Here is a 25,307-nt window from a genome sequence, read left to right on the forward strand (position 1 = left end):
CATTAGCCCAAGTGGCTGGAGCTACAGGCATGCACCACCATACCCAGCTAATTTTTTATTTTTTGTAGAGACAGGGTCTTGCTATGTTGCCCAGGCTAGTCTTGAACTCCTGGGCTCAAGTGATCCTCCCACCTCAGCCTCCCATAGTGCTGGGATTATTGGTATGTCACTGCACCCAGCCAAACAGTGTTTTTTAAAATCTATCCCTTTGCTAGTGGGCAATCAGATTGTTCCCATTTTTACCCATTATTAAGTTCACAATCTCTTATTTGAATTCCAAAATCCCCAAAGCTTTGAAAACCTGATTTTTTTCTTTGTACATTTGGGACAAACTCATTTGGTGGCAAAAATTGACCTGACAATAAGAGAGGCAATTTTTTTATTTTTTTATTTTTTGAGTTGGAGTCTCACTCTGTCTCCCAGGTTGGAGTGCAGTGGCATACTCACAGCCACTGCAGCCTCGACTTGCTGAGCTCAGGTGATCCTTCCACCTCAGCCTTCCAAGTAGCTGGAAATACAGGCACGTGCTACCACGCCCAGCTAATTTGTTGACTTATTGTAGAGACGAGGTCTCACCAAGTTGCTCAGGCTGGTCTTGAACTCCCGGGCTCAAGCAATCCTCTCACCTCGGGCTCCCAAAGTGCTAGGATTACAGGCTTGAGCCACTGTGCTCAAATTAATTTTATCTTATTAATTTTTCAGATAAAAGGCTTCATATTTATTATTGAGCCAGCCCACTAGTGCAGAGCACATAAACAAAAAATTGCATCCCAATTAAACATGTCTGACTTTTTGACTGTGGAGATTTTCAACTTGATAATGGCAAGATGACAGTGACCATGATTCAACATAAACATATGTGCCACCTCATGTGCAATTCCTTATAGACCTAGCTTGGTTCTTCTCCAATGTCTCCTCTTGGAGTTGTACTAGATTTTATTACCAGTTTTCATCCGAATCTACTGGGGAATCGGACAATTTTGCTTCTGTTTCTTGGCCAGGAATCGCTTGATTCTGAAAGTCTTGTGAGAAGACATGGCAAGCAACGGAGTCCGCCACGCACACCATAGTGGCAGAGAAAGGAAGAGAGAGTTTATAATTTTTTAAAAAACTCTTTGTAGCGATGGGATCTCACTATGTTGCCTGGTTGGTCTCGAACTCTTTGCCTCAAGCAATCCTCCCAAAGTGCTGGGACTGGGATTATAGGTGGGAGCCACCCATCTAGCCCTATGCTCTTTATTTATCCTACTTGGATAAATATTACATTACTTTATATTTATATTAGTCACATATTTCAGTGTATTGAGTTTGATCAAACCCCAATGGTTCTAATATTCAATGTAGTGCAAGCATCAAATTACCTTTCTAAAATATTTTCTTCATCCTGAAATATCTTTCATCTCTGGGATGTCAGGTATGGAAATGAGGACCGAGGGATGAGCATGTGTTTTATGTACCCTGGTGTACGTGTGGGAGGGTTCCCTGGAAAAGGGACTGCTGGTACTTTGCTAGTACAGACCAAGTTCTCCCTGAAGAAGCTGTGCCTATTGACACACACACCTGCAGTGGTGAGAGTGCCTCACCAAAACAACATGTCCTATTACTTTTTAGGGGAGGCAATGGGATTATTGATGATTATCACTTTCTGATATACATTTTTAAAAGAAATTTTAGATTTATGAAAAAATCTTTCTAATGATAGTACAGAGTATCTGTATACTATTATTAATTGCACACACCCAGTTTACCATATTATTAACATATCACATTAGTATGGTTTATTTTTCACAATGAATGCACTTATATTGGTAATTAATACAAGCTAAAATCCATACTTTATTTTGCCTTCCTTAATTTTTACCTAATATCTTTTTTTTCTTTTTCAGGATCCTAGACAGATTTCCAAATGACATTTAGTTGTCAGGTCTCCTTAATCTCTTCTTGGCTGTGAATGTTTCAGACTTTTATTGTTTTGAATGACCTTGACATTTTAAGGTGTACTTGTTAGGTATTTTGTAGAATGTTCCTCAAATGGGGGATGGCTGATGTTCTTCTCATGATCAGCCTGGGCTTATGGATCTTTGGGAGGAAGACCACAGAGGTAAAGAGCCATTCTCATCACATCTTATCAACGGTACATACTATCAACATGGCTTATCACAGCTGATGTTGACATTGATCACCTGACTGGGATAGTCCTTGTCAGGTTTCTCCAGCGTAGTTATTCTTTTCCCCCCTTTTCATACTCTACCATTAGGAAGAATCACTATGCACATCCCAGACATAAAGGTTAGGGACTCATGGTTCACCTTCTTGAGGGAAGAGTATCTACATAAGTTATTTGAAAGTCTTCTAAACAGGAAATTTGTCTATTCTCTTCCATATCTTTATTAAGTATGATATCTATGTATCATACATGTATGAACATATATCAGTACATTTATATCTATCAGCATGAACTCATAGATATTCATTTTGTACTTTGGGTTCTAGCATAATATGACTTCATTTTCTTGCACTAATTGTTTCAGCTTTGGCCACTAGAAGCTCTTTCAGTTGCTTCTATCCAACTGGGTGCAAAATATGCTTGTTGGTACTGAACATTGCTGCTTCTTGACCTTCTCAGCTGAGAGCAAGCAAATATGTGTGTACACTAACCTGCAGATACATACCTTTCTATAACTATTTCTATATGAAGCCATTTGTATCTATAGTAAGCTAAACATTAATTCATACTGATGTTTCAAACTCTGTTCTATTATTACCACATGGATTATTCTAGCCTTCTTCCCTTATTTATCTATAACGTTTCACGCCATCAGTGAGAAACCTGGCTACCATCATCCATAACCATGTACTTAATTGTTCATTTCCACTATACATGTCTAGTGGTTTCAGAATTAATGACCCTTATCCCTGTGGGAAACAACTTGATCAACTAGAGTTCAGTGTTTATTATATACAATTCTGTCTTCAGTCTTTAAAACTCCACTCATTTCCAAAGTTACTTAGGTCAGCATCTCTTCCTACCACTCCCTCCAGCGAGGTTGTATACATTTGTGTACATTTGTAATGCAGTTAGATTGTTTTGTCACATTCTGCATCTCATTCTTGGATCCCCCAATCTTCTGATTTTTTAGATTACATACCTTAAGGTTTACTCTTTCTGCTGTAAATTTCTATGGGTTTTGACAAATAACTAGTGCGATGTATCTACCATTAATATATAAAATAGTTTTAGATCCTTAAAAATCCCCTGAGCTTCATTCAACCTTTTTCACATCCAAACCCTGGCAACCAGTGATCTTATTATTGTTTCTATATTTTGCCTTTTTCAGAATGTCATATAATGGGTGGTAGCCTTTTTAGACTGGCTTCTATCTCTTAGCAGTATGCATTTAAGATCAGCCCATGGGACTTTTTGTTGATTAATACTTCGTTTCTTATTGCTGAATAGAATTTCATCATATGAAGGTACTACAGTTTGTTTATCCATTCTCCTCTTGAGGGCGCCTTGGTTGCTCCCAGTTTTTGGCAATTATAAGGAAAGCTGCAATCAACATTTGTGTGTGAATTTTTGTGTGGACATAGTTTTCAAATCAGTTGTGTAAATACAAAAGAGCATGATTGCTGAATTATATTGTAAAATTGTGTTTAGCTTTCCATTCACTTTATTTTTAAAATTATTTATTCTTTGAATAGGGAATGCATGCATACAACATCAAATACACTGTTTTCCTCAATTTCCCCTTTCCAGTTGCAGTGTGTGTTCCATCTCTTGTAATGCTTTTAGATGCTACAGCAAATTATTCAAAACTTTTAGATATAACAAGAAGATGGCTGCATGTCCTTTCAAAGTCATACAGCAGTATTATTAACAGGTTCACCCAAGGACTCATTAATTCTCTAGGGCAGCAATTATCAGAGTGTAGCATGTGAACCCTGGGGTGGTGGGAGGGGGGTGAGGGGTAGAGGAGTGGGAGGGTGGGGGGATGTCTCCAAGATCAAAATAACAATACTATGATGTTATTTGCTTTTTTACATTTGCATCATTTGTGAATGATGGTGCAAAAGCAATGGCGGGTAAAGCTACAAGTATATTAGCAAGAATCAATAGTTTGAACTAGTTTGTACTGGTTTGCTAGGGCTGCTGTCACAAAGTACCACAGATTGGGTGGTTTACAAAACATACATTTATTCTCTCACAGTTCTGGAGACCAGAAATACAAGATCTAGGTGATGGTATCTGGTGAGGGCTCTCTTTCTGGCATGTGGCAACCTCATGGTGCCTTCATATGGCCTTTCTTCTCTGTGTGTGTAGAACAAGATTTCTAGTGTCTCTTACTTGTTCTACTGGGTATGGCCCTACCCTTATGACCTCATTTAATCTTAATTACCTCCTAAAGCCCCCCAATCATTGGTGTGATTCCAAATACAGTCACATTTGGAAGCCCTAATAAGGGCTTTAACATACGAATTTAGGAGAGCACATTCAGTCCATAAAAGGAAACAAACTCTACTAGTACACATTGTATTCTTCACTGCCCTACGTTTATGGTTTAAAAATTGCCAGTTTCACTTAAGAATGCTCCTGATAACATTAAAATTAGCGATTTTATTACATGTTGAGCACTTTTAAAAATGTTTTGTGTGATTAAAAGAGAAGTATGCATAAGGTACTTTTGCTTTATATTGGAGTACCATGGTTGCTTTGATGCAAAGCACTTGTGTGATTGAGCTGCCAGCTGAACAAGTTGAACCTCTTTTCATGCAGCACCATTTTCACTTAAATGATAGAATGAGATAAGCTTGTCACCTGAAGAGAAACAATTGATAGTATCTATTATCAATAATGAAGTTCAAGCTTTTAAGCTAAAATTAGAATATAAACCCCCCATATCCTGCCTCCATGACCTGGAGAGCTCCCAATAATTAAAGATTTCTCTGACAAGTTTAGTGTTGACTCTAACAGATGTGATTTTTTGATGTTGCATAACAAAATAAGTGAACATTTGGAAGAGCTGCATAACGAGTGGACCAACAATTTCCAATGACTAATGTATAATGGTATAAAATCCTGCATTTATGTAAAGATCCATTCAAAGCACAGAATAGACCAATAAATATTAATGTAACAGAATGGAAAAAATTTATTGATATGGCTTTACTTTCCATATGGCAAGTAACCTTTAAGAAACCACCACTTATAAAATTTTGATGTAGTTTTAAAGACGAATACCCATATTTATTTGAAAAGTCAAAACACTCCTCTCATTTGCACTATCTGTGTGAGATTGGATTTTTTCACATACTATTGCAGGCAATTAATGCAGAAGAAGATATGAGAATCTTGCTGTCTTCCTTTGAGAGATGTGAAGAAATGTAAAGCTATGCTACTCTTCTCACTCAACTTTCATTGATTTTAAGTTGATTCATTGATTCATTTTTTCATTAAAGTATGTTAACACGTAATGTATTTTGTGGTTATTTAAAAATGAATACATATTTAAAATTTTTCCAAGTTTTAATATCCATATGGTAAATATTGATAGGACTCACATAAACAAATGTTCTTTAGAACGTTAAAGCATCAATGACTCGTACATCACAAGTTTCAGAACCCTGTTCTAGGGCAATTTACCTGAGTTGGATTTTACTTACAATTCATTACAGCCCACACACTTTATATGTAACCCTGGAGATTTTAGTCCAGTATAGATGCACATTGTTTCCATTCACCAGAAAACATAGCCTACGGTTTTATCATCTTGCAAAACACTAGTCAGCTTTTAAATCCAACCTAAAAACCTTATTCTTACGCTTTCTAAAAACGTTTATAAATGCCCAGTTCCTCAAATTGCTCTTTGAACCAGCTTTACTATATCACTGGTTCCTTTATTAATTTGTTGAATAAATCTTGGACATGTATTAATTATATATTTGTATGAGTGTCATGTTTTTAACTTTTTAAAGACGATACTTTGACCACAAATGACACATGTACATATGACGTATATCGTATATACGTCATGTATACACATACCTATTCTGCACCTTGCTCTGTCCACTTAACATATGTGGAGGGACTCAACGTATCTTTTCTTCTCCTTTTGTCAATATGAATTTCTTCTGATGCAACGCCTTCAGTTTTACTAATAGGTATATTATAAGAAATCCATGCAATCTCTATATACACTTTCTCCCTTATCTGGCCCACTAACAGAAAGCTCACAGCAACCCGAGTTTAAACCACGGGCTCAGGATACTCAGGCGGGAATTCAACCCAGAGGAGAAAGGCTCCACAGGCCACGTGACAAAACCCGAGCAATCACGTGACACCGCCCTCGGCACAATTCTTCCGCTCTTTAAACATGGCGGCCAGGTCCCCTCAGCGCAGCAGTCACGGCCTTCTTGCGAGTTGGAACCACACCGTGGCCCACGTCGGGCTCTTTTAGCAAGAGCTGTCCCGGGGAAAAGCCCTGGAGGCAGGAAAGTCTGGGGAAAGCAGCACCGGGCCGAAGGGTGGAACCAGCACGGACCACAAGTTCTGTGGTCTCACGGTCCGGCGGAGCCGTTGGCCACGCACGCCGGAAGTGGCCGGTCGGCCGGTCTTAGGCGGCGCCCGCAGTGTGGAGCATCACTTGGGCTGACGGCGACATGGAACCAGGGACGACCGAGCTGTATGACCAGGCCCTCCTGGGCATCCTGCAGCACGTGGGCAACGTCCAAGACTTTTTGCGCGTGCTCTTCGGCTTCCTCTATCGCAAGACAGACTTCTATCGCCTGCTGCGCCACCCGTCGGATCGCATGGGTTTCCCGCCCGGGGCCGCGCAGGCCCTGGTGCTTCAGGTGAGGCGGAGGGGCCTGCAATCTGGGGGACCGCTGCCCCCGGCCTGCCCAACTCTTGGCAGCCGGTTCTCCAAGCCCTCCCAGCCTGTTTCCTCCTTTTCCTGGGTCCTGGGTCCTGGGGGGTGAGCCTGCACGAATGGCTTGGGTAATTTGAAGCGCGGATCGGATGCCAGGTTCTTCTGCTGAGGGAGCAGCCAGGGCCTGCCCAGGACGTTCTGAGGTGTCAGAAGTAGCGAGTCCGCTGTTGAGGGCTCTGCTCAGCACACCGCAGCGTATAGCCCTCACGGTTCTGGAGGCTGCTAGTCAGGGGTGAAATCCCTATAAGGCCGGAAGAGGGGAGGGGCATTTACAACAACAGAAACCTGCACACCCCAGAACTTCCAAAGTCTCTGGAGATGTCGAGGATGACAAAGGTATTGGGTTGATCAGTGGGTGCAGGCGCGTGTTTGAAATGTGTTTTCCCAGATCAAAAACAGTCACTGTAGTGCTTATGAAATTTTCATTTGGACTTAAATCTATTCATCCCCTGGTTAAATTTATTGTATGTTTGAAGCACTATTAATACCCATTCAGTGAAGTTAACTGAGTATTTATAAATAAGTGTAGTAATAAGCAAGCATTTACCGAATGTAGTTTACACTCTGTTGCCACAGGCAAGGTGATGTGGCTGTTTAAGCAACTGGCCTCTCCTTTTGACACTTTTAGTTAAGGAGAGAAAACACAGAAAGTAATAGAGAACTCTGCAATGCCAATTATGTGATAGAGCCTGTTAGAAGGAAAGAAATAAAAATTATGGTTGAGAAGTCAAGAAGGTTTTGTAGGAGAGGTGGGACTTTTGGTGAGATTGAAAGTATTCAGGCCGGGCTCCGTGGCTCAGCCTGTAATCCCACGCCTTGGGAGCCCGCGGGTTCGAGACCCATCTGGGCAACTTGGCGAGACCTCATCTCCATAATAAATCAAAAAATTAGCCGGGCGTGGTAGCGCGCTCCTGTAGTTCCAGCTACTTGGAAGGCAGAGGCGCAAGGATTGCCGGAGCCTAGCAGATCGAGGCTGCGGTGGCCAGGAGCGGCCACTGCATTCCAGTCTGGGCGACAGAGTGAGACTCCAAATCAAAAAAAAAAGAAAGTATTCAGCCAAGCATTGAACCTATTTGTAGAAACCTGAGAAAGTAGAAATGCTGATCATAGCTCCCACAGATCTCTAGCATGTTACAGTTAATGAAATGCTGCAAATGTTACCTCCTGAAATCTTACTGAAGGCTGATCAGGTATTACTTTCCTCAGTGCCCATAGGAAGAAACCAAAGCTTAGAATGTCTCGGTAACTACCAAGGTAATATGGTCATATGAGGGGTGGGGATGGGGTTCAATTTCAGATCTTAAGACTATTCTTCGTGGGGACCACAGGGAGGCCCACACTTTACCTGTATGATGACTTCTTGTATACCTAATCCTGAATTATACATCACATCTTTAAAATTAAAAAAAAAAAAAGACTATTCCTCATCCTTACCAGTGGCCCAGATGCCGTCTGATTGACCAGAGAGCTGTTGGAAGTGGCTTTTAGGAGGACCTTATGGCAGTTTAACGAAGTCTTGCCATTTGATCTTCATGGTATCTCTGTGAAATAGATAAAGTTGAACTTTATGCACCAATTCAGCAAGGTTAAGTGATTTGACCAGAAACACAGCTAGTTCATCATAGAGCTGGGACTAAAAACTTAATTTTCTGATTGTAAATCTTTCTGCTCTATTATTTAACCATTCCGTAGTAGGGTTAGAGCACTTTGTGTAGGATGATTGTAGCTTGCAGAAAGGTGAGGCGGAGAAAGGCATATTTACTCAGCACCTATTATGTACTAGTATCAGATGTTTTATATTCTGTGGTATTATTTAATCCTTAACATAACCTGAGAGATTGGTCTTTGTCCTTGTCTCACAGATGCACTTACAGAGGTAGTACAACTCATTTAACTAGTAACTGTTTATAAAACATCTCTCACAGGCTAAGACACTCCTATAGGATAGAGTTTGGGGACCAGTCTAATTAAATAGTAGAGGTTGGGAGTGGGGACAGAGGAAAGGGAGAGTTATGTCAAAGATGATCTAACATTTCAAACTTGGGTGACTGGAATAATGATAATGCATTAACTGAGCTCTCACCTCAGTTTAGGGGAAAAATTAAATTTTAGACAAGCTGAAATTGTAGATAGGAGTCTATAGTTCTTGATATCACTGGGTGGGGCATGGTGGCTCACACCTGTAATCTCAGCACTTTGGGAGGCCAGTGAAGGAGGATTGCTTGAGGCCCCTGGGTTACATAGTGAGATTTCATCTCTACAAAAAAAAAAATAAATTAGTTGACCATGGTGGCACACATCTTGTAGTCCCAGCTACTCAGGAGGCTGAGGTGGGTGGATCACTTGAGCCTAGGAGTTCAAGGCTGCGGTGAGCTATAATCGTGCAACTGCCCTCCAGCCTGGACGACAGAGCAAGACCCTGGACACTGTCTCAAAAAGAAGAAATCACAGGATTAGATTGTGTGGGAGATAAAGGAACTAGAGTGGTCTTATGGAGAGAGAAGAGCTGAAGGTGGAGGACAGGCTTTGGGGCATAATCTTTGTGAAGGGTGGTAAGTTTTACAGACACCAAAGGACCGTTGTCCAAAGATGGTTAAGAGGGGTGTCTTGTTTTCTAGAAGTGGTTCTCAACCATAAGCACATATTTCCTGGATATTTTAGTTAGGCTGAATCCTGGGACCTGTTCTTTTATCCACAAAAACTCACTTGGCAAGGGTTTTGTTGTGAGATGAGGTATTAAACTATTGAACCAGATCAAATGACCTGATACTGGCACAGTAGTGATAGTAGGTCATCTCCTGATCCCCCGCCCCGACTCCTCTTCCTCTTAGGAGTTTTCTTTTTCTGTTCCTAACTTGATGGCATAGGATGTCTTTCTGTGGCCCGCCCCCTACTCCCACCAGGGGTGGCATGGATACTTGGCATCTTTGCTGATTTGATGGGTGTGTTGTGCACCACTCTGGAACTTGAAAGCTTTCCCCTGATATTTTGGGGAGTGAACTGTTAGCATAGTGTAAGTCATCTCATACTTTTCCTCCTAAATGTAAGGGCTAGCACAGCCTGAATGCATAGCTTGAAGAACTCTCAACAGGAATGATATATGTGAGTATTGCATTCCACTTCATAATAGTATGTTTTAGGACAAAAATAGTTTAGAATGAGTGTTCCCATCTAGTCTGACAGGCCATTGAGGGTTCCATCATGTCCCATTCATTACAATTGATAACACTGTGTTTATCCTGGAGTCTAGTTTGAGAAGTGCTGCTTAGTAGAAGTCCTTGAGAGGAGAATCAGGAAAGCTGGCTATAACCTGTTTCTCACAGAACTTGTGGGGAAATCTTGGGAGAGTCACTTCACCTCTTGTCAGCTGAAAAGGTTGATTGGAAGTCACAGATTGGAGTTCTCTTCCAGCTCCAGAGTCTGTGACTCTAGAATGAGTACTGAGAGGGTGGTGGCACACACCTGTAGCCCTAGCTACTTGGGAGGCTGAGGCGGGAGGATCACTTGAGCCTAGGAGGCTGAGGGCAGCAGTGAAGTGTGACCATGTCAGTGCAACTCCAGCCTGGGTGATAGAGTGAAACCCTGTCTCAAAAAAAAGGGGTACTGAGAACATGTAATGGTTAGGAGGTCCCTAGTGATGTGAGGGAGCTTCCTGCTGGTGCTGATGGGCAGGTCAGGGGAGCTTGGATATACTGAGGCAGCAGAGGCAGTGGGCGTGGTGAGGACCATGTCTGGGCGTGGGAGTTCCTATGTTAGAAGTTTCAGGTGTTGTGAGAGAGAGTCCTTTAAGTTGCTTTACTTTCATGGAGTTATGTTGAAGATCTGGGGCATTGGGAGGATGAGTGACTCTGAGGGCAAAGGACCTGAAATGTGGGAAATGTGGATGCTAGAATCAAGTCAAGGCTTCAGGTTATCTGCAGAAGTAGAAATGGGTCTGATCTTTCTAGTTTTTAACCTTTTAGGATTTTGTTGATTTTCCTCTGCCTACATCATCTCCCTGCATTATTTGGTGCATCTTGTGTAATTTTTTACTTTTTTCTTTTGCTGGCAGGACCTTGGGCAAGTTACTTAACCTCTCTGAGCATTAGTTTCCTCATCTCTGAAATGCCAGTGCTTCATAGGATTTTTGTGAAGTATTTAAGAGAATGTAGAAGCATTTGGCACCGTATATATGTTAGCACCCTTCTTTTGTTCTGTCTTCCTGTGCAGGGCACAGAACATTGATATTTAATACTTGTGTGCATCCTAGCCCTTGGAGTCTAACTCCCACCCATTTTCCAGGTTGATTACTCAGCCTTTTCTCTCTCCAGCTACTGTGAGACCTTTTGCTGTTTCCTGTTGATCCTGTTCTGGAGGTGTGGCATTCCTCCAGTGGTTCCCTACAGAAGATATGCCTTTCATTCAAGGTCTAATTGAGAGCCTCTTTGTTCCAAGACAGCTCCTTGGATTTATTTCAGGAGAAATGCTCATTCCCACTCACAGTCTGGCAGGGCAGCAAGGGTTCCTTCCTTTGTGCCCCTCTTGTGTCAGAGCTGTCATATGTGGGTGTGACTGTGTCCCAGAAAAGCTTAAGGATTTGTTTACACACCAGAATTTTGAATTTTTAGAAGGCAAGAGCTGTCATTTTGATTTTTGTTTTTGTTTTTAGTGTTGGGGGTTTTACTTGTCCAGGCTGGAGTGCAGTGGCTCCATCATGTCTCACTGTAGCCTTGGCCTCCTGGGCTCAGGCAGTCCTTCTACCGTGGCCCCCTGAGTAGCTGGGTCTATAGATGTGCACCGTCATATCTGGCGCTTTTTTTTTTTTTTTTTTGGTAGAGACACAAGCTCTCTGTGTTCCCCAGGCTGGTCTTAAATTCCTGGGCTCAAGCAGTTCTCCCGCCTTGGCCTCCCAAGTGCTGGAATTACAGATATGAGCTGCCGTGCCCAACCTTATTTTGATTTTGTTGTTGTTTTGTTGTTTCTGCACATTGTAGGCACATAGTGGATGTTTGTTGAATTGGATGCTTTTACCTCCCTTCAGCTCTTGCAGTGTGATAAAAGGTAGCAACAGTTCAGTAAACCTGGCTGCATTTTGTGGGTTGAAATTGGTCTACATTTTTAGCTTTGATGTGTGAGTCTGAGTCGTTGGTGCTTTTACAACCCACAGTACCAGGACAAGACTGCTTGGGGTCTATAAAAATAATGACAGCCAAGACCATCTAGCAGTGCAACTTTTAGATATGTAAATATTGTTAGCCTTGGCTTGTAAGTTGTTGATTTTATTGATTTTGAAACCCTCTTGTTGAAGACTGTTTTTCTATCAGCTTTTGGTGAAGTTGTAGTGCTTTTCCATTTTGCCTATTGACTTTAATTCTCTCCTTACCACATTTTGCCACATTTCTACAGGATATGTGGTACGATGCTGGAAAGATCAACTGATTGCTGGATTGCCATTTGATTTTAGGTATTCAAAACCTTTGACCACATGGCCCGTCAGGATGATGAGAAGAGGAGGCAGGAACTTGAAGAGAAGTTTAGAAGAAAGGAAGAAGAAGAAGCCAAGGCTGCGGCAGGCACCGCAGCCGAGAAGGAGTCAGTCCCAGTGCCTGTGCAGGAAGTAGAGATCGACTCCACCACAGAATTGGGTGAGCCTCAGGAAGCAGAGAAAGCGCAGTCTCCAGACACGCAGGATGCTGTGCAGGAGGTGGCCCGTTGCTCAGAGGAGGCAGACTCTCCAGGAGCAGTTGCAGGTGCTGCCGAAGTCTCCAGAGAACCACTAGCTCTTCCCAGGTAGGAATTCTATTTTGCAGCTTTCTTCTTTCTTGCCTGGTGTCAAGTTGGCTTCAGTCTTCTTCCTCTTCCTTCCTTATTAGGTAAGGTTGATACTCACACAATTAATTAAGAGCCAGAGCCAAAATTAGAGCACCTGACTCCCTGCACAAAAGCCTACCTTCATCTGTGTTTAGAGGCTTAGCCTCAACATCTCGTCTCTTTGTGTCCTTTTCCCTGGAGGAGCACTGCTAGGATGTGCCCCACAGTGCACCCAAAGAGGCAGTCTAATATAGGGGACTGGAGTCTTATCCTGACTCTGCTGCTTCCTGAATTTATTACCTTGGACAAGCAGTATAACCTTTCTGTGTCTTGTTTTTCTCCTCTGTAAGATGGAGGTGATAATAATAGTACCTATCTCATAGGGCTGTTGTGAATTTTAAATGAGCTGACAATCAAGCAGCTAATGAGTAGAAGAGCTGGAATATGATACAGGGTTTCCCTGAATCAAGTCCTGTGTTAAACAATCAAGTCCTGTGTTAAACTTGTACTTACTTTTAAGTATGTTTCATGGGTGCTCTAAATTTATGTAATCCTTCCCTATAGTCCTCACTTCTGCAGTGTGAGAGAAGCTGATATCTTTTTGTTTGGGAGTGGCAGTGTCTGCAAGACAGCTGTGATCCTCCTGACCTGCTTTGTTTTCAGGAAACTCTACTGTCTTCCTTCTTTAATAGGACTGGTCGTGTTCTCCCTCTTATCTCCTTGACTTCTTCTCTGTTCTTCCCACTACTTGCACTCTCCTTTCTGACCCAGTTTGGGGGAGTTTTTGAATGTAGTTTATATTAATGGAGCAAGGTGAACAACTTGGAACGATTTATAAAATATGGAGTAAGAAAACTAAATTTTGTAAAGATAGAATGGGACAAGACTGCAGAGTCTTAAAGGCCATGCTAAATAATGGGACTCAGAGAAAACAATTATTGGATGGGAGAATCAAGTTGATGGAGAAGGGGAGCTCATCTTGAATATGGAGCACTGGCTGAGAAGGGATGAAATAAGGGTAGAGAGTCTGGACATAGCGTAGAGGGCAGAGATCTAATATTTCTCTTTACCTTGAAGATCTTTCTTTAATATTTCTTGTAGCTGGTCTGCTAGTAATGAATTTTTTGAGCTCTTGTTGCTCTGAAATACCTTTATTTCATCTTTCCATTTCTGAGAATATTTTCTGGATATAGAAGTTCAGTTTTCAGTTATTTTTCTTTGAATATTTTAAAGAATATCATTCCATTGTCTTCTGGCTTGCGTTGTTTCTGACCACAAATGAATGAATGTTCTTAGTTCGTGTGTCAGTGTTATAGTCGTCCCCCGCCACCTTTTTTTTTTTTTTTTTTGCTGTGTCAGCTGCTTTAAACAAAAAAAAAGGACAGGATCTTGTTCTGATACTCAGGTTGGAGTGCAGTGACCTGATCATAGCTCACTATAACCTTGCATTCCCGGGCTCAAGCTATTATCCTGTTTCAGCCTCCCTAGTAGCTAGGACTACAGACACATGCTACCATGCCCAACTTATTTTTTAATTTTTTTGTAAAGATGGGAGTCTTGCTGTGTTGCTCAGACTGGTCTTGAACTCCTGACCTCAAGTGATCCTCCCACCTGGGCTTCCCAAAGTGCTGGGACCATAGACATGAACCACCATGCCTGGCCTGTATCAGCTGTATTCTCTGTTTATCATTACTTTCAGCAATTTGATCATTTTTTGTTTTGGTGTGGTTTTCTTTGTGTTTATACTTTTTTGGGAACTTTTGAGCTTTTTCCAAACTCTCCCACATCTCCTGCTGGAGTCTCTTTTCTCTTTGTGCTTCCTTTGGAATAGTTTCTGTTGCCCTATCTTCAGGTTTACTATCTTTTCTCCTTTTGGGTTTCATCTTTAATTAAACTCATCGAGTATATTTTTTATTTCACATGTATTTTTCAGCTCTGCGAGTTCCCTTTGATTCTTTTTTATGGCTGTAATTTCCACCCTGTTTTCCTTTAAATCCTTCAATATGTTTATAATAGCTGTTTAAAGTCTTTACTTACAAAATCCATTATCTTTGTCATTTCTTGGTTTGTTTCTATTGACTGAGTCTTCTCCTAAAATACTTCCATTTTCCTGCTTCTTTAAATGTCTGGTTACTTTTGATTGAATACTAGACATTATGAATGTTATGTTGTTGAGTCTCTGAAATTTGGTTTCTTCTGCTAAAGAGTATTGAGTTTTGTTCTTGCAGGCAATTAATTTATTTGCTGATCAGCAATATCTTTTAGAAGCTTGTTTTTTAGCTTTGTTAAAGTGTGTCTAGAATACTTTTATTCTTGGGCTAGTTTAGTCTGCTAAGACATGGGCTTCTGGGGTCTCTTGTAAATGTTCCAGCTGTTCAGTGAGGTCTTTCCATTTTGGCTGGTTGAAACTTGAGCATCTCCCAGCTCTAGGAATTGTCCAGATCAGTTACCCAGGAGTTTCTTGTCTGTCTGGAAGAGTCACACTTTATCATGTGCAGTTTAGTATTTAAGCCAAAAGACCCTGTGTGGTTTTCTGGAGTTCTTTCTGCAGGTAGCCTCCTCTTACCAGTAGTCTTTCTATAACAATCAGATAGAAGAGTGAAGACTGAATATACAAAGTTGATTGTAATAATCTTTCCAGGCTGCTATACATAATACCATAGCCTGGGTGGCTTATAGACTACAGAAATTTATTGCTCACAGTTCTAGAGACTGGAAGTCCAAGATCAAGATGCTGGCAGAATCAGTGTCTGGTGAGGGCCCACTTTCTGGATCATACATCTCTGTTTTCTTGCTGTGTCCTCACATGGTAGAAGGAGTGAAGGAGCTCTCTAAAGTCTCTTTTATAAGGACACTAATTCCAGTCATGAGGGCAGAGCTTTAATCACCTCCCAAAGTACTGTTTTTCTAATGCTGTTACCTTGGGGCTAGGATTTAACATAGGAATTTTGGGACGCAAACATTTAGTCTATAGCATTGTTTATTTCAGTTTTATTTTTTTCAGCATTACTTATATCAGCAAAATTTTGAAAGTATGCTGACTTTTTATAGTAAGGAATGGATATATACATTTATAAAATGCTTTTATAGATGACCGATACAGATATTGTGATGGTCAATCTTGTGTGTCAATTTGGCTAAGCTCTAGTCCCCAGTTATTTAATCAAATACTCATCTGGTTGTTGCTGTCAAGGTATTTTGTAGGTATGATTAACATTCATAATCAGTTGTCTTTATGTAAAGTCCTACGTGATCTGAGTGGGCTTGATCTATTAGCTGAAAGCCTGAAGAGCAGAGCACTGAGTCCCTGAAATAGAAGAAATTCTTCTTGTGGACAGCAGCTACACTCAGTTTTTTTGAGAGTTCTATTGTAGCCTGCCATCTGGATTTTAGACTGGCTTAGCCAACTCTCACAATTATGTAAACCAATTTCTTGCAGTAAATCTCTTAATAAATAGTCATCCTTTGGTATCTGCAGAGTATTGGTTTCAAGACCCCCGCAGTTACCAAAATACGTGAATGCTCAGGTCCCTTTTGCATATAACCTATGCACATCCTCCCATATATTTAAATCATCTCCAGATTGCTTATTACTTATAATCCTTAATACAGTGTAAACGCTATGGAAATAGTTGTTATACTGTACTTTTTAGGGAATAATGACAAGAAGTTTGCACTGAACAGACGAAACCACCCATTTTGGGGGGGGGATATTTTTGATCTGTGGTTGGTTGAATCCATGGATGTGGAACCTGTGGATCCAGAACCTGTGGATACTGAGGGCTGACTGTATCTGCTGCTGGTTCTGTTTCTTTGGTTGAACTTTGACTTATGCATATATTTTCATGATATCGTGTTAAGTGAGAAATGGAGGATTCAAACTGTATAGTCTAATATCAAATTTGAAAAACATTTAACGTTATATATATGCCTGGGAGAAAATAAATTGTTAATAGTGCTTATATCCAGCGGTGGAATTATGAGTGTTCTTCATTTTCATCTTTGTTCCTTAACTATATATTCTAATTTTTCTATAATGAGCACACATTTTGTTTTGTTAGTTATTTTTTCATTCCTTTTATATTTTCCAAAAAATTGAGGGAATTTGTTTTTTATTACTGAGTAAGAAACTAGGATAGCTACTTTGTCTTGTTGAGATCCTATTTTTTTTCTTAAATCAATGAGTTGTGTTCTGGGTTAGAAATAGAGTTAGTTTTGTAAGTTCTTTTAGTAAGTATTGAATGAAGACTTAGTTGTATTTGAGTAACGCTAACCTTTCTACTTGGGAACTGATATTGCAAAAATCCTGGTCTTCTAACACTTCCAAGGAGTGGGAATAATCTTGACCCTCAGTTCCTGGTGTTCCATGAACAAAACAAGTTGTGACACAGATCTCTAGTTACCCTTGAAATGCAGTGTTTTTAGCAGATTTGAATATTGAATATGAAAGATAGTCTTTTTCCTTGGCCTATTTTTAGCTGTGCTCCAAGTCCCTCCATCAGTGTTCAAGACAGTTTATCCTCTGAACTGTAGACCTGCAGTTCTGTAGTTATTCTTTAGAAGACCACATGGAAGCACTGCCTGTTCTGGGCACTCTGCCTAGAATTTAAATCTCAGGTTGCTGATTCTGGTGACTCCTGCTCGATGTGTTTAATGGTGGTTCTACTGAGTGTTAGGCAAAAAATTCCTTTTCTTAGTCTACAGTAAAGTCACATCATATGCTTATATAGTTTAAACAAATTCATCGTAGGTGCTGGGAAAAAAACGAAACAGAATAATAAGAATTTATGTATTTATATTTTGTATATGTATTTTAAATTTTTATTTTATTTTATCTTCTAAGAGATGGGGGTCTTGCTATGTTGCCCAGGCTGGACTTGAACTCCTGGGCTCTGGCAAGCCTTGTACCTCTGTACATGTGTTTTTATTATAATCTGTTTATTATTGTATACAACATAAGTTTTTGTTTTGTATTAAAGTATAATACAAAAGTATTATTAATTATTAAAGTATATATTTAAAAAATTAAAGTGTAATTTACATAACAATGTAATTCACTCTTTCTGGAATATAGTTTATAAATTTGGACAAATATAGTCTTGTAACCACCTGGTACCACAATCAAGATAGATAGTATTTCCGTCAATGCCAGGTTCCTTTGTACCTCTTTGTAGTTGCATCCTGTCCCTACTCCCAGTCTCTGGCAGCCTCAGACCTGTGTTCTGCCCTAAAGTATATATTGCAATATACATAGTGTACAGGATAATTTTTGAGTGATTTAGGGGAAACTTGAGGGAAATTTTATTTTAACCTCATTTTGCCATCACTCTTATTTTAGCATTTCCCCAGTTAGTAAGCTACAGCTGCTCAGAATTTCATTCTTGCTTCTGCCCTGCATTGCTGCCAGGAAACATCAAAGGAAGATCAGAAATGCTCTCACCCGAGAGCTAAAAGTGATCAGTTTTATTCCAGAGAAGAGAGAGAATTTGTATTTTCTATTTTATACAGGATAACATCGGAGAATGTGCTTATGTTTTATAAGGATACTTTACAGGTTTGTTTGTTTTAAATCAGGGTCTCACTCTGTTGCCCAGGCTAAAGTGCTGAGGCATGATCTTAGCTTACCACAACCTCCAACTTCTGGGCTCAGGCGATTCTTCCTCCTCAGCTGCCTGAGTAGTTGGGACTAGAAGTGCGTGCCACCATGCCTGGCTAATTTTTTTATTTTTATTTTTATAGAGATGAGGTCTTTCTATGTTGCCCAGGCTGGTCTCAAACTCCTTGGCTCAAGCAATCCTCCTGTCTTGGCCTCCCAAAATGCTGAGATTATAGAATTGAGCCACAGCACCCAGCTGACTTTACAGTTTTAAGATTTGTACATAGTAAGACTTTGTAAAAAGTGAAAGGTGCCATTTGAGTCTCAGTGTTGATGTTACACTTGCCTAGGTGACCAGTGCCTATAGACATGATTAGTATAATACTTTCGAAGGAGAGAGGAGCACAAAATCTGCAGCATCTTATGTCACAGTCACTAATTGGGCACCTCTGAAGAGCTGTCTGTTAGAGTTTGCCTCTTGGCTTCCATCTCAGCAGAGTTTGGTATTGGTTTCCTTGGCGTGGACAGTCAGTCTGGTGCCAACTTTCATAACACCTGCAGTTTAGGCTCTTAACCTGCTGGTGTCACTGTAGGCAGTGGGAAGATAACTGCATTTGCTGGTGCTTGGGATGCTGACGAAAATCTCTGAAACACTGTGTCAGTTCTGGGCTTTTCTCTTTCTAAATTGTGAACAGAATTATTTTAAAAAGGAAAATAAAGTAGCACTAAGAATGTCAGTTATTGCCTGGAAACAGTTGTCTTTGTCCTGAGTGCTGGGACTGGGTGTCTTTTTGTTCCTTGGATGAGGGACAGAGTGCTCTCTCACTGTTGATGTGGAGTGGGCACTGACCTGGGCCCAGGTCCAGTCAGGCCATCCCTCCTGCCCTGGACAGGGAAGCAGAGGAGTAGCAGTGTGAGAAGAGAACTGCTTAACGTTAGCCACTTCTGTGACAAGCCTGTTAGAACATGGTGCCTGAGGAACTGTTCAGTGAATTCTCTTGCTGTGGGTGGTGTGCCCAGCTGTTACAGGAATGCAGGTGCTTCTTGGAAGGGATTGGCATCTTTTGGAATGGAAGTTTCAGGTTTCCTAATAGTGTCCTTGGTGGATACTTGTGCGTCATTAGGCTTCTCCCTCCTAACTTGGTCTCCCTAGGTGTGGGCACTCTTCACTTTCCTCAGTGTTCACACCTATTTCCACCTCAACAGCAAATTCTCCCCAGAACTAGGTCCTTCTGCTCTTCCCAACAGGTAATCGTGTTTCCTCAGAGTGCACTTTATTTCATCTTGTTCATTTATGGCTGGCTGTTCCTGTATCTCCAGTGATTGGGGCAAAGACTTAGCTTCTTTCATCTCCTAGCCCTGTGTGAGGTGAGCACTCTAGTGCAAATCCCACCGCTCCCTATTCACTTTTTAAGATATCTTTCTATGGTTTTTCTTATTCATATAAACATACTTATATAGATATATGTATATTTATAAAATTTTCTTCCACTATATATTCTTTTTTTTCTGAACATTATATCCTGTGCCTTTTGGTTTTGCTTACTGTCTCAGTTTGGGCTAAGACAAAAATACCATAGCCTGGGTGGCTTATAAACAAGAGACATTTATTGCTCACAGTTCTGGAAGTCTAAGATCAAGGTGCCAGCAGATTCCGTGTCTGGTAAGGGCCTACTACTTGGTTCTGTCTTCTCACTGATTCTTCACATAGTGGAAGGTGCAGATGCGCTCCCTTAGGCCTCTTTTATAAGGGCACTAATCCCATTCATGGCCTCTGCCCTCATGGCTCGATTACTTCCCAGAGGCCCCACCTCCACATATCATGGGGGGAGTTTAAAACTTCAACATGAATTTTGGGGCGACACAAACATACATTTTATAGCACTCACCCGCCTGTCATGACATCTGTGCTCTTGGGTGCCCCTCAGGTGGACTGTCAGAACAGAAAGGTACCTGCACTGTGGCCTGGAACTTCCTCTCTGTGTGCAGTCTCACACTTCTTGAGGACATTGGTTCCCTGATTTATCTTTAAACAGATTCTTCCTTTACTAGTTGAACTTTATCAGGTGGCAATTGCAGGAGGCCCTTTTGTATAGTCATGGCAAAATCAGAATGTACCTCCCCGTGTACCCACCCGGGGAGCTATGGTGAGGATTGAATGAGATAAATACTTAAGGCCATCTTAGCATGGTTCCTGACAGAGTGAGGTCTCAGGCAGGTATTAGCTATTACCATTATTTCTCTTTACTTAAGAAATAAAAAGCCTTTTCATTTTTCTTTCTGAATATACTAAATGTAATATTTGGAAAATGCAGATGAGTGTGTATAGAACAAATCCCACCACTCCCTATTCACTTTTTAAGATATTTTTCTATGGTTTTTCTTATTCATATAAACATACTTATAATAGATATGTATATTTGTAAAATTTTCTTCCACTATATATTCTTTTTTTTCTGAATATTATATCCTGAGCATTTCCTTTATTCCTTTTGCGTTTTCTTTGTTTTTTTTTTTGAGTGGGAGTCTGACTCTTGTCTCCCAGGCTGGAATATGGTGGTATGATCACAGCTCACTGCAGCCTCAACCTTCTGGGCTCGGGCATTCCTCCTGCCTCAGCCTCCCAAGTAGCTGGGACTGCAGGTGCGTGCTACCATGCCTGGCTGATTTTTTTTTGTAGAGTTGAGTTCATGCTACTTTGCCCAGGCTGGTGTCAGACTCCTGGGCTCAAGTAATCTTCCTGCCTTGATCTCTACAGTGCTGGGATTACAGGTGTAAGCCATTGCAGCTGGCCATTTTACTGCTTTTCTTTTTTTGTTTTTGAGTTGGAGTCTCACTCTGTCACCCAGACTGGAGTGCAATGGTTGCTCCCGGTCACCGCAGCCTCGACTTGCTGGGCTCCGGCGATCCTTCCGCCTCAGCCTTCCGAGTAGCTGGAACTACAGGCGCGCACTACCATGCCCGGCTAATTTTTTGATTTATTGTAGAGATGAGGTCTCGCCAAGTTACCCAGGCGGGTCTTGAACCCGCGGGCTCAGGCAATCCACTCACCTCAGCGAACCTGCGGGCTCAGGCAATCTACTCACCTCAGCTTCCCAAAGGCGCGGGATTACAGGCTGAGCCACCGAGCCCGGCTTTTACTGCTTTTCATTTCATGATGTATACTATTGAGTATTGTGTGCCTACAGTGGCTCTTGTTCTTAGACGAGGGAGCATGCTGCATATTATGCCCTGAAAGAGAATAGTAGAAAGCCAGGGATTGAGGGATGTGCCTGCCTGTTTCCCTTTAGCTTCAGTTATCTGTAGACCCTGTCTAGGGATTGTGCCTTGACCTGTCTGGCTCAGTCTCCTATTACCTTTCCAATGAAACTCCTCCTTCTCTAAGCTCAGACATAAGAGGCCTCCAAGAAATTTGATTTAAATTACAAGTCAGGAAAACCTGACTCAGATTGTTAGGAAGACTTCTTTTGCTTGCTTGAAACATTCCTTTTTTATTTTGCAGAGAAGGTTATAGCCTTCATTTTAGGAAGCAATGTTGAGTTTGCTGGATATTGAAGCTATATCAGAAGATAACCTGGCATTGTAACCTGTCAGAGTTAGAGGGTCTCAGGGAAACCTATTGTCAGGGAGGATGAGGAGACATGTTAGAATCATCTGGGGAGTTTTTCACCTAGAAAAGTATGTATTTCAAAATATTAAGAAATGCTCTGCTTTGTTTTTAGAGATGAGGAAATTGAGATGTACAATGGTCAAGTGCTTTGCTTAGGATCATACAGTTAGAAGGTAAGGCCAGAAAGTTATTGGAAATTGAAGCAGTACTATCTCAGAGGGATAAATTTGGGTTTATTCTCTTTGTTGTGTTAAGAAGAAAGTAACTAATTACCGTACTATCTGAGAGATTCGTTTTTAAAATATTCCACTTTAAACATAACTTTTATATGAATATTTTTCTATAACAGTAGTTATACTTTTTAGGCTAACTTTTTTATATTGAAAAGGTAACCTGGTGCGGTGGTTTATGCTTGTCATCCCAGCACTTTCGGAGACTGAGGCAGGAGGATTGCTTGAACCCAGGAGTTTGAGACCAGCCTGGGTAACATAATGAGAACTTGTCTCTACAAAACATAAAAAATTAGCTGGGCATGGTGGTGCCTACCTGTAGTCCAGCTCCTTGGGAGGGTGAGGTGGTAGGATTGACTGAGCCCAGCAGGTCGAGGCTGCAATGAGCCATGATTGTGCCATTGCACTCCAGCCTGAGTGATAGAGTGAGACCCTGGCACATAAAAATAACAACAAGAGAAAAGGTAGTATACGTTCTACACAAAAAATTTATTAAGTAGAATTTAAAATGTGAACCACAGCAGATAGAACAGCATGACTCCTCAGGTGGTTATTGCCCAGTCCCAAAACCAGCCTGCTTTTCTCCTTCCTGGGCTGTTTTGAAGCAAATTCTGCCTCATATCATTCCATCTGAAAATGTTTTCAGCCACTGCTTAAACTTCCAGTTGTCTCCTGATGTCCTAACTTTAAAAAATGTTTTGTTTGAACCAGGCTATAAATAAGGCTCCAAACACCCATGGCTCATAGTTAATAGTCTATTTTTCTTTTTTTCTCCCCCCCCCCTCAAAATTTATTTGTTAAAAGAAAGCTTGTTGTTAGTTTGCATTTCCCACTGTGTGGATTTTGCTGTCGTGATATGATCTAAATGTCCTCTGTCCTATTTCCTGAAAGTTGGAGTTGAACTTAGGGCCACGTTTTTGAAAGTTATGAGAGTATATAATGGAAGAAAGCTCTTCCTATAGGTGACTATTGTCAATAGCTTATTTTGCAAAACGTTTATATTTAGATGTGTATATCTTTCCTGTTGTATATAGTACACATGCACATACAAAAGCACATCTTTTTTTTTTTTTTGTAGAGACAGAGTCTTGCTATGTTGCTCAGGCTTATCTTGAAGTCCTGGCTTCAAGTGCTCCTCCCTCAGCCTCTTGAAGTGTGGGGCTTACAGGAGTGAGCCACCACACCCAGCCAGAGGCACTTCTGTGATTGTGATTTTGTCACGTCCTGGGAATGTGCTATGAATTCTTGCATTCGATGAGCAGCTGACACTGACCAAGTACTTCCTGCTGCCAGGTATCTTCTTCTTAGTGTACATGTAGGTTTTTCACTGTCCTCACAATTCTGCGAGGCACATCTGTTGCCCTTCTGTTTTTGTAGTTAAGGAAACTAACCCAGGCTCCTGTTGTTGAGTGGTTGAATCTGGTTTGTCTTCAGGTGATTTGCCCTGAGATCCTATACTGTATGTAGCTGCCTTTGCAGTCACTAGGAGCTTTAAAAGGCTTATTCCTGGACCCTTGCCCTAGAGAGCTGATTTAACCTTCTGCACTTGGAGACCTCTTGTGGATCATATGCCAGCAACTTGACCACACTTTTTTATGAATTAGTGAAAAATGAATCACTTCATATTAAATAGTATAGCATTTCCAGTTCTTTTATTGTAATGATATTTGACTTATAATGGAATCTTGGACACTGAGGAACTTATTTATGACAAAAAATTATTTATATCTTATATTTTTCTTTTTTTAAAAAAAATTTTATTTTAAAGATGTGGAGTACAATTCAGGATTAGGTATACAGATGTTCATTATGCAGGTACCCTTGTTGATAAGGTGTGCCCCTCTCCTCCTTCCGCAGTTTCGCACTACTGCCAATCCCTTTCTCATAGTATTATGATAATTGTTCAAGGTCTGCTTATGAGTGAGAACATGTGGTACTCAGTTCTTTGTTTCTGAGATAGATCACTCAGTATTATAGACTCTAAGTTCATCCAAGTTGCTGTGAAGTTCATAATTTTGTCCTTTATCACTGTGTAATATTCCATCTTGTATATGTACCATACTTTTTTTATCCAGTCCTCTTTTGGTGGCACCACAGTTGGTTCCATGTTTTTGCTATTGTAAATAATGCTGCAATAAACATATGTGCAGGTATCTTTTTCACAGAGTGATTTGAGTTTCTCCGTGTATATTCTCAGAAGGGAGATTGCAGGGTCGTATGGTAGGTAGATTTTTAGATCTTTTAGGAATCGCCAAACTGTTTTCCACAGAGGTTGTACTAGTTTACTCTCCCACTGACAGTGTAGAAGTGTTCCTTTTCCCTTGCATCCTCTCCAGCATCTGTTGTTTTTTGAGTTATTGGTGTATATCTTATATTTTTCTGACGTGTGATAACATGTGAAATAGGCACCGATATGTATTGCAGGTTCATTGATACATGTTGTGCAATAGTAATTTGTTGGATGTCTTCCACCTGGTGTTTTTCTGTTTGAGCAGACAATGCATCTCGTTTTCTTCTTCCCACATTAATAATATGTAAATTTATTGTCCAGTGTGTGCACCACTGTGAAAGTACCTCAAAATTATGTTAGTATGTAATACCAGCTGTTATTTTTTAATGTATATCTCAGTATATATTCCATCTCCTTATTTGCTTTTTCATGCAATTTGAGTGTAAAACTTCAAGGAAACATTCATTTTTGAAAAATTTGGGCTGGCATAAGTTTGTGCTGTATAATCACTAGCAATCTCTTTATGTTCCCTGAGAGGGGACATCTGACTAGTTTTCTAGATTTATGATAATGCAAATTATTAATTGATCTGGTGTGGCCCCTGTGTCATGTCCAGATTTTTAAAAGCTTTTCAGGTGACTTTGATGTATGGCCAAGATTTTTTTTTTTTGAGTTGGAGTCTCACTGTCACCCAAACTGGAGTACAGTGCTAGCTCATGGCCACCCCAGTGTCAACCCACTGGGCTCAGGTGATCCTTCTGCCTCATCCTTCCAAGTAACCGGAACTATAAGTGTGTGCTACCACACCCAGCTAATTTTTTGATTTACAGTAGAGATGAGGTCTCGCCAAGTTGCCCAGGCTGCTCTCGATCCCGTGGACTCAGGCAATCCTCTCACCCCGGCCTCCCAAAGTGCTGGGATTATA

The 25,307-nt window shown here is 40.8% G+C and overlaps 1 protein-coding gene and 1 pseudogene across 1 annotated transcript in view; one reads left to right on the forward strand and one right to left on the reverse strand.

Moving 5' to 3' along the window:
* Positions 1-881: 881 nt before the first annotated feature.
* LOC110595570 lies at positions 882-1,037 on the reverse strand (annotated as a pseudogene).
* Positions 1,038-6,573: 5,536 nt separating this feature from the next.
* Positions 6,574-25,307, forward strand: part of NUDCD3 (NudC domain containing 3) — a 106,065-nt gene continuing 87,331 nt past the window's right edge. The window contains exons 1-2 of the mRNA XM_008057237.1: positions 6,574-6,849; positions 12,370-12,695. Coding sequence (XP_008055428.1) covers positions 6,658-6,849; positions 12,370-12,695 — 518 coding nt within the window. The 5' untranslated portion in view covers positions 6,574-6,657. The remainder of the gene's footprint in view (positions 6,850-12,369; positions 12,696-25,307) is intronic.

Source organism: Carlito syrichta, unplaced genomic scaffold (assembly GCF_000164805.1).
Source record: "Carlito syrichta isolate Samal-C Ts95f unplaced genomic scaffold, Tarsius_syrichta-2.0.1 Scaffold302911, whole genome shotgun sequence".
Taxonomy (NCBI): Eukaryota; Metazoa; Chordata; class Mammalia; order Primates; family Tarsiidae; genus Carlito; species Carlito syrichta.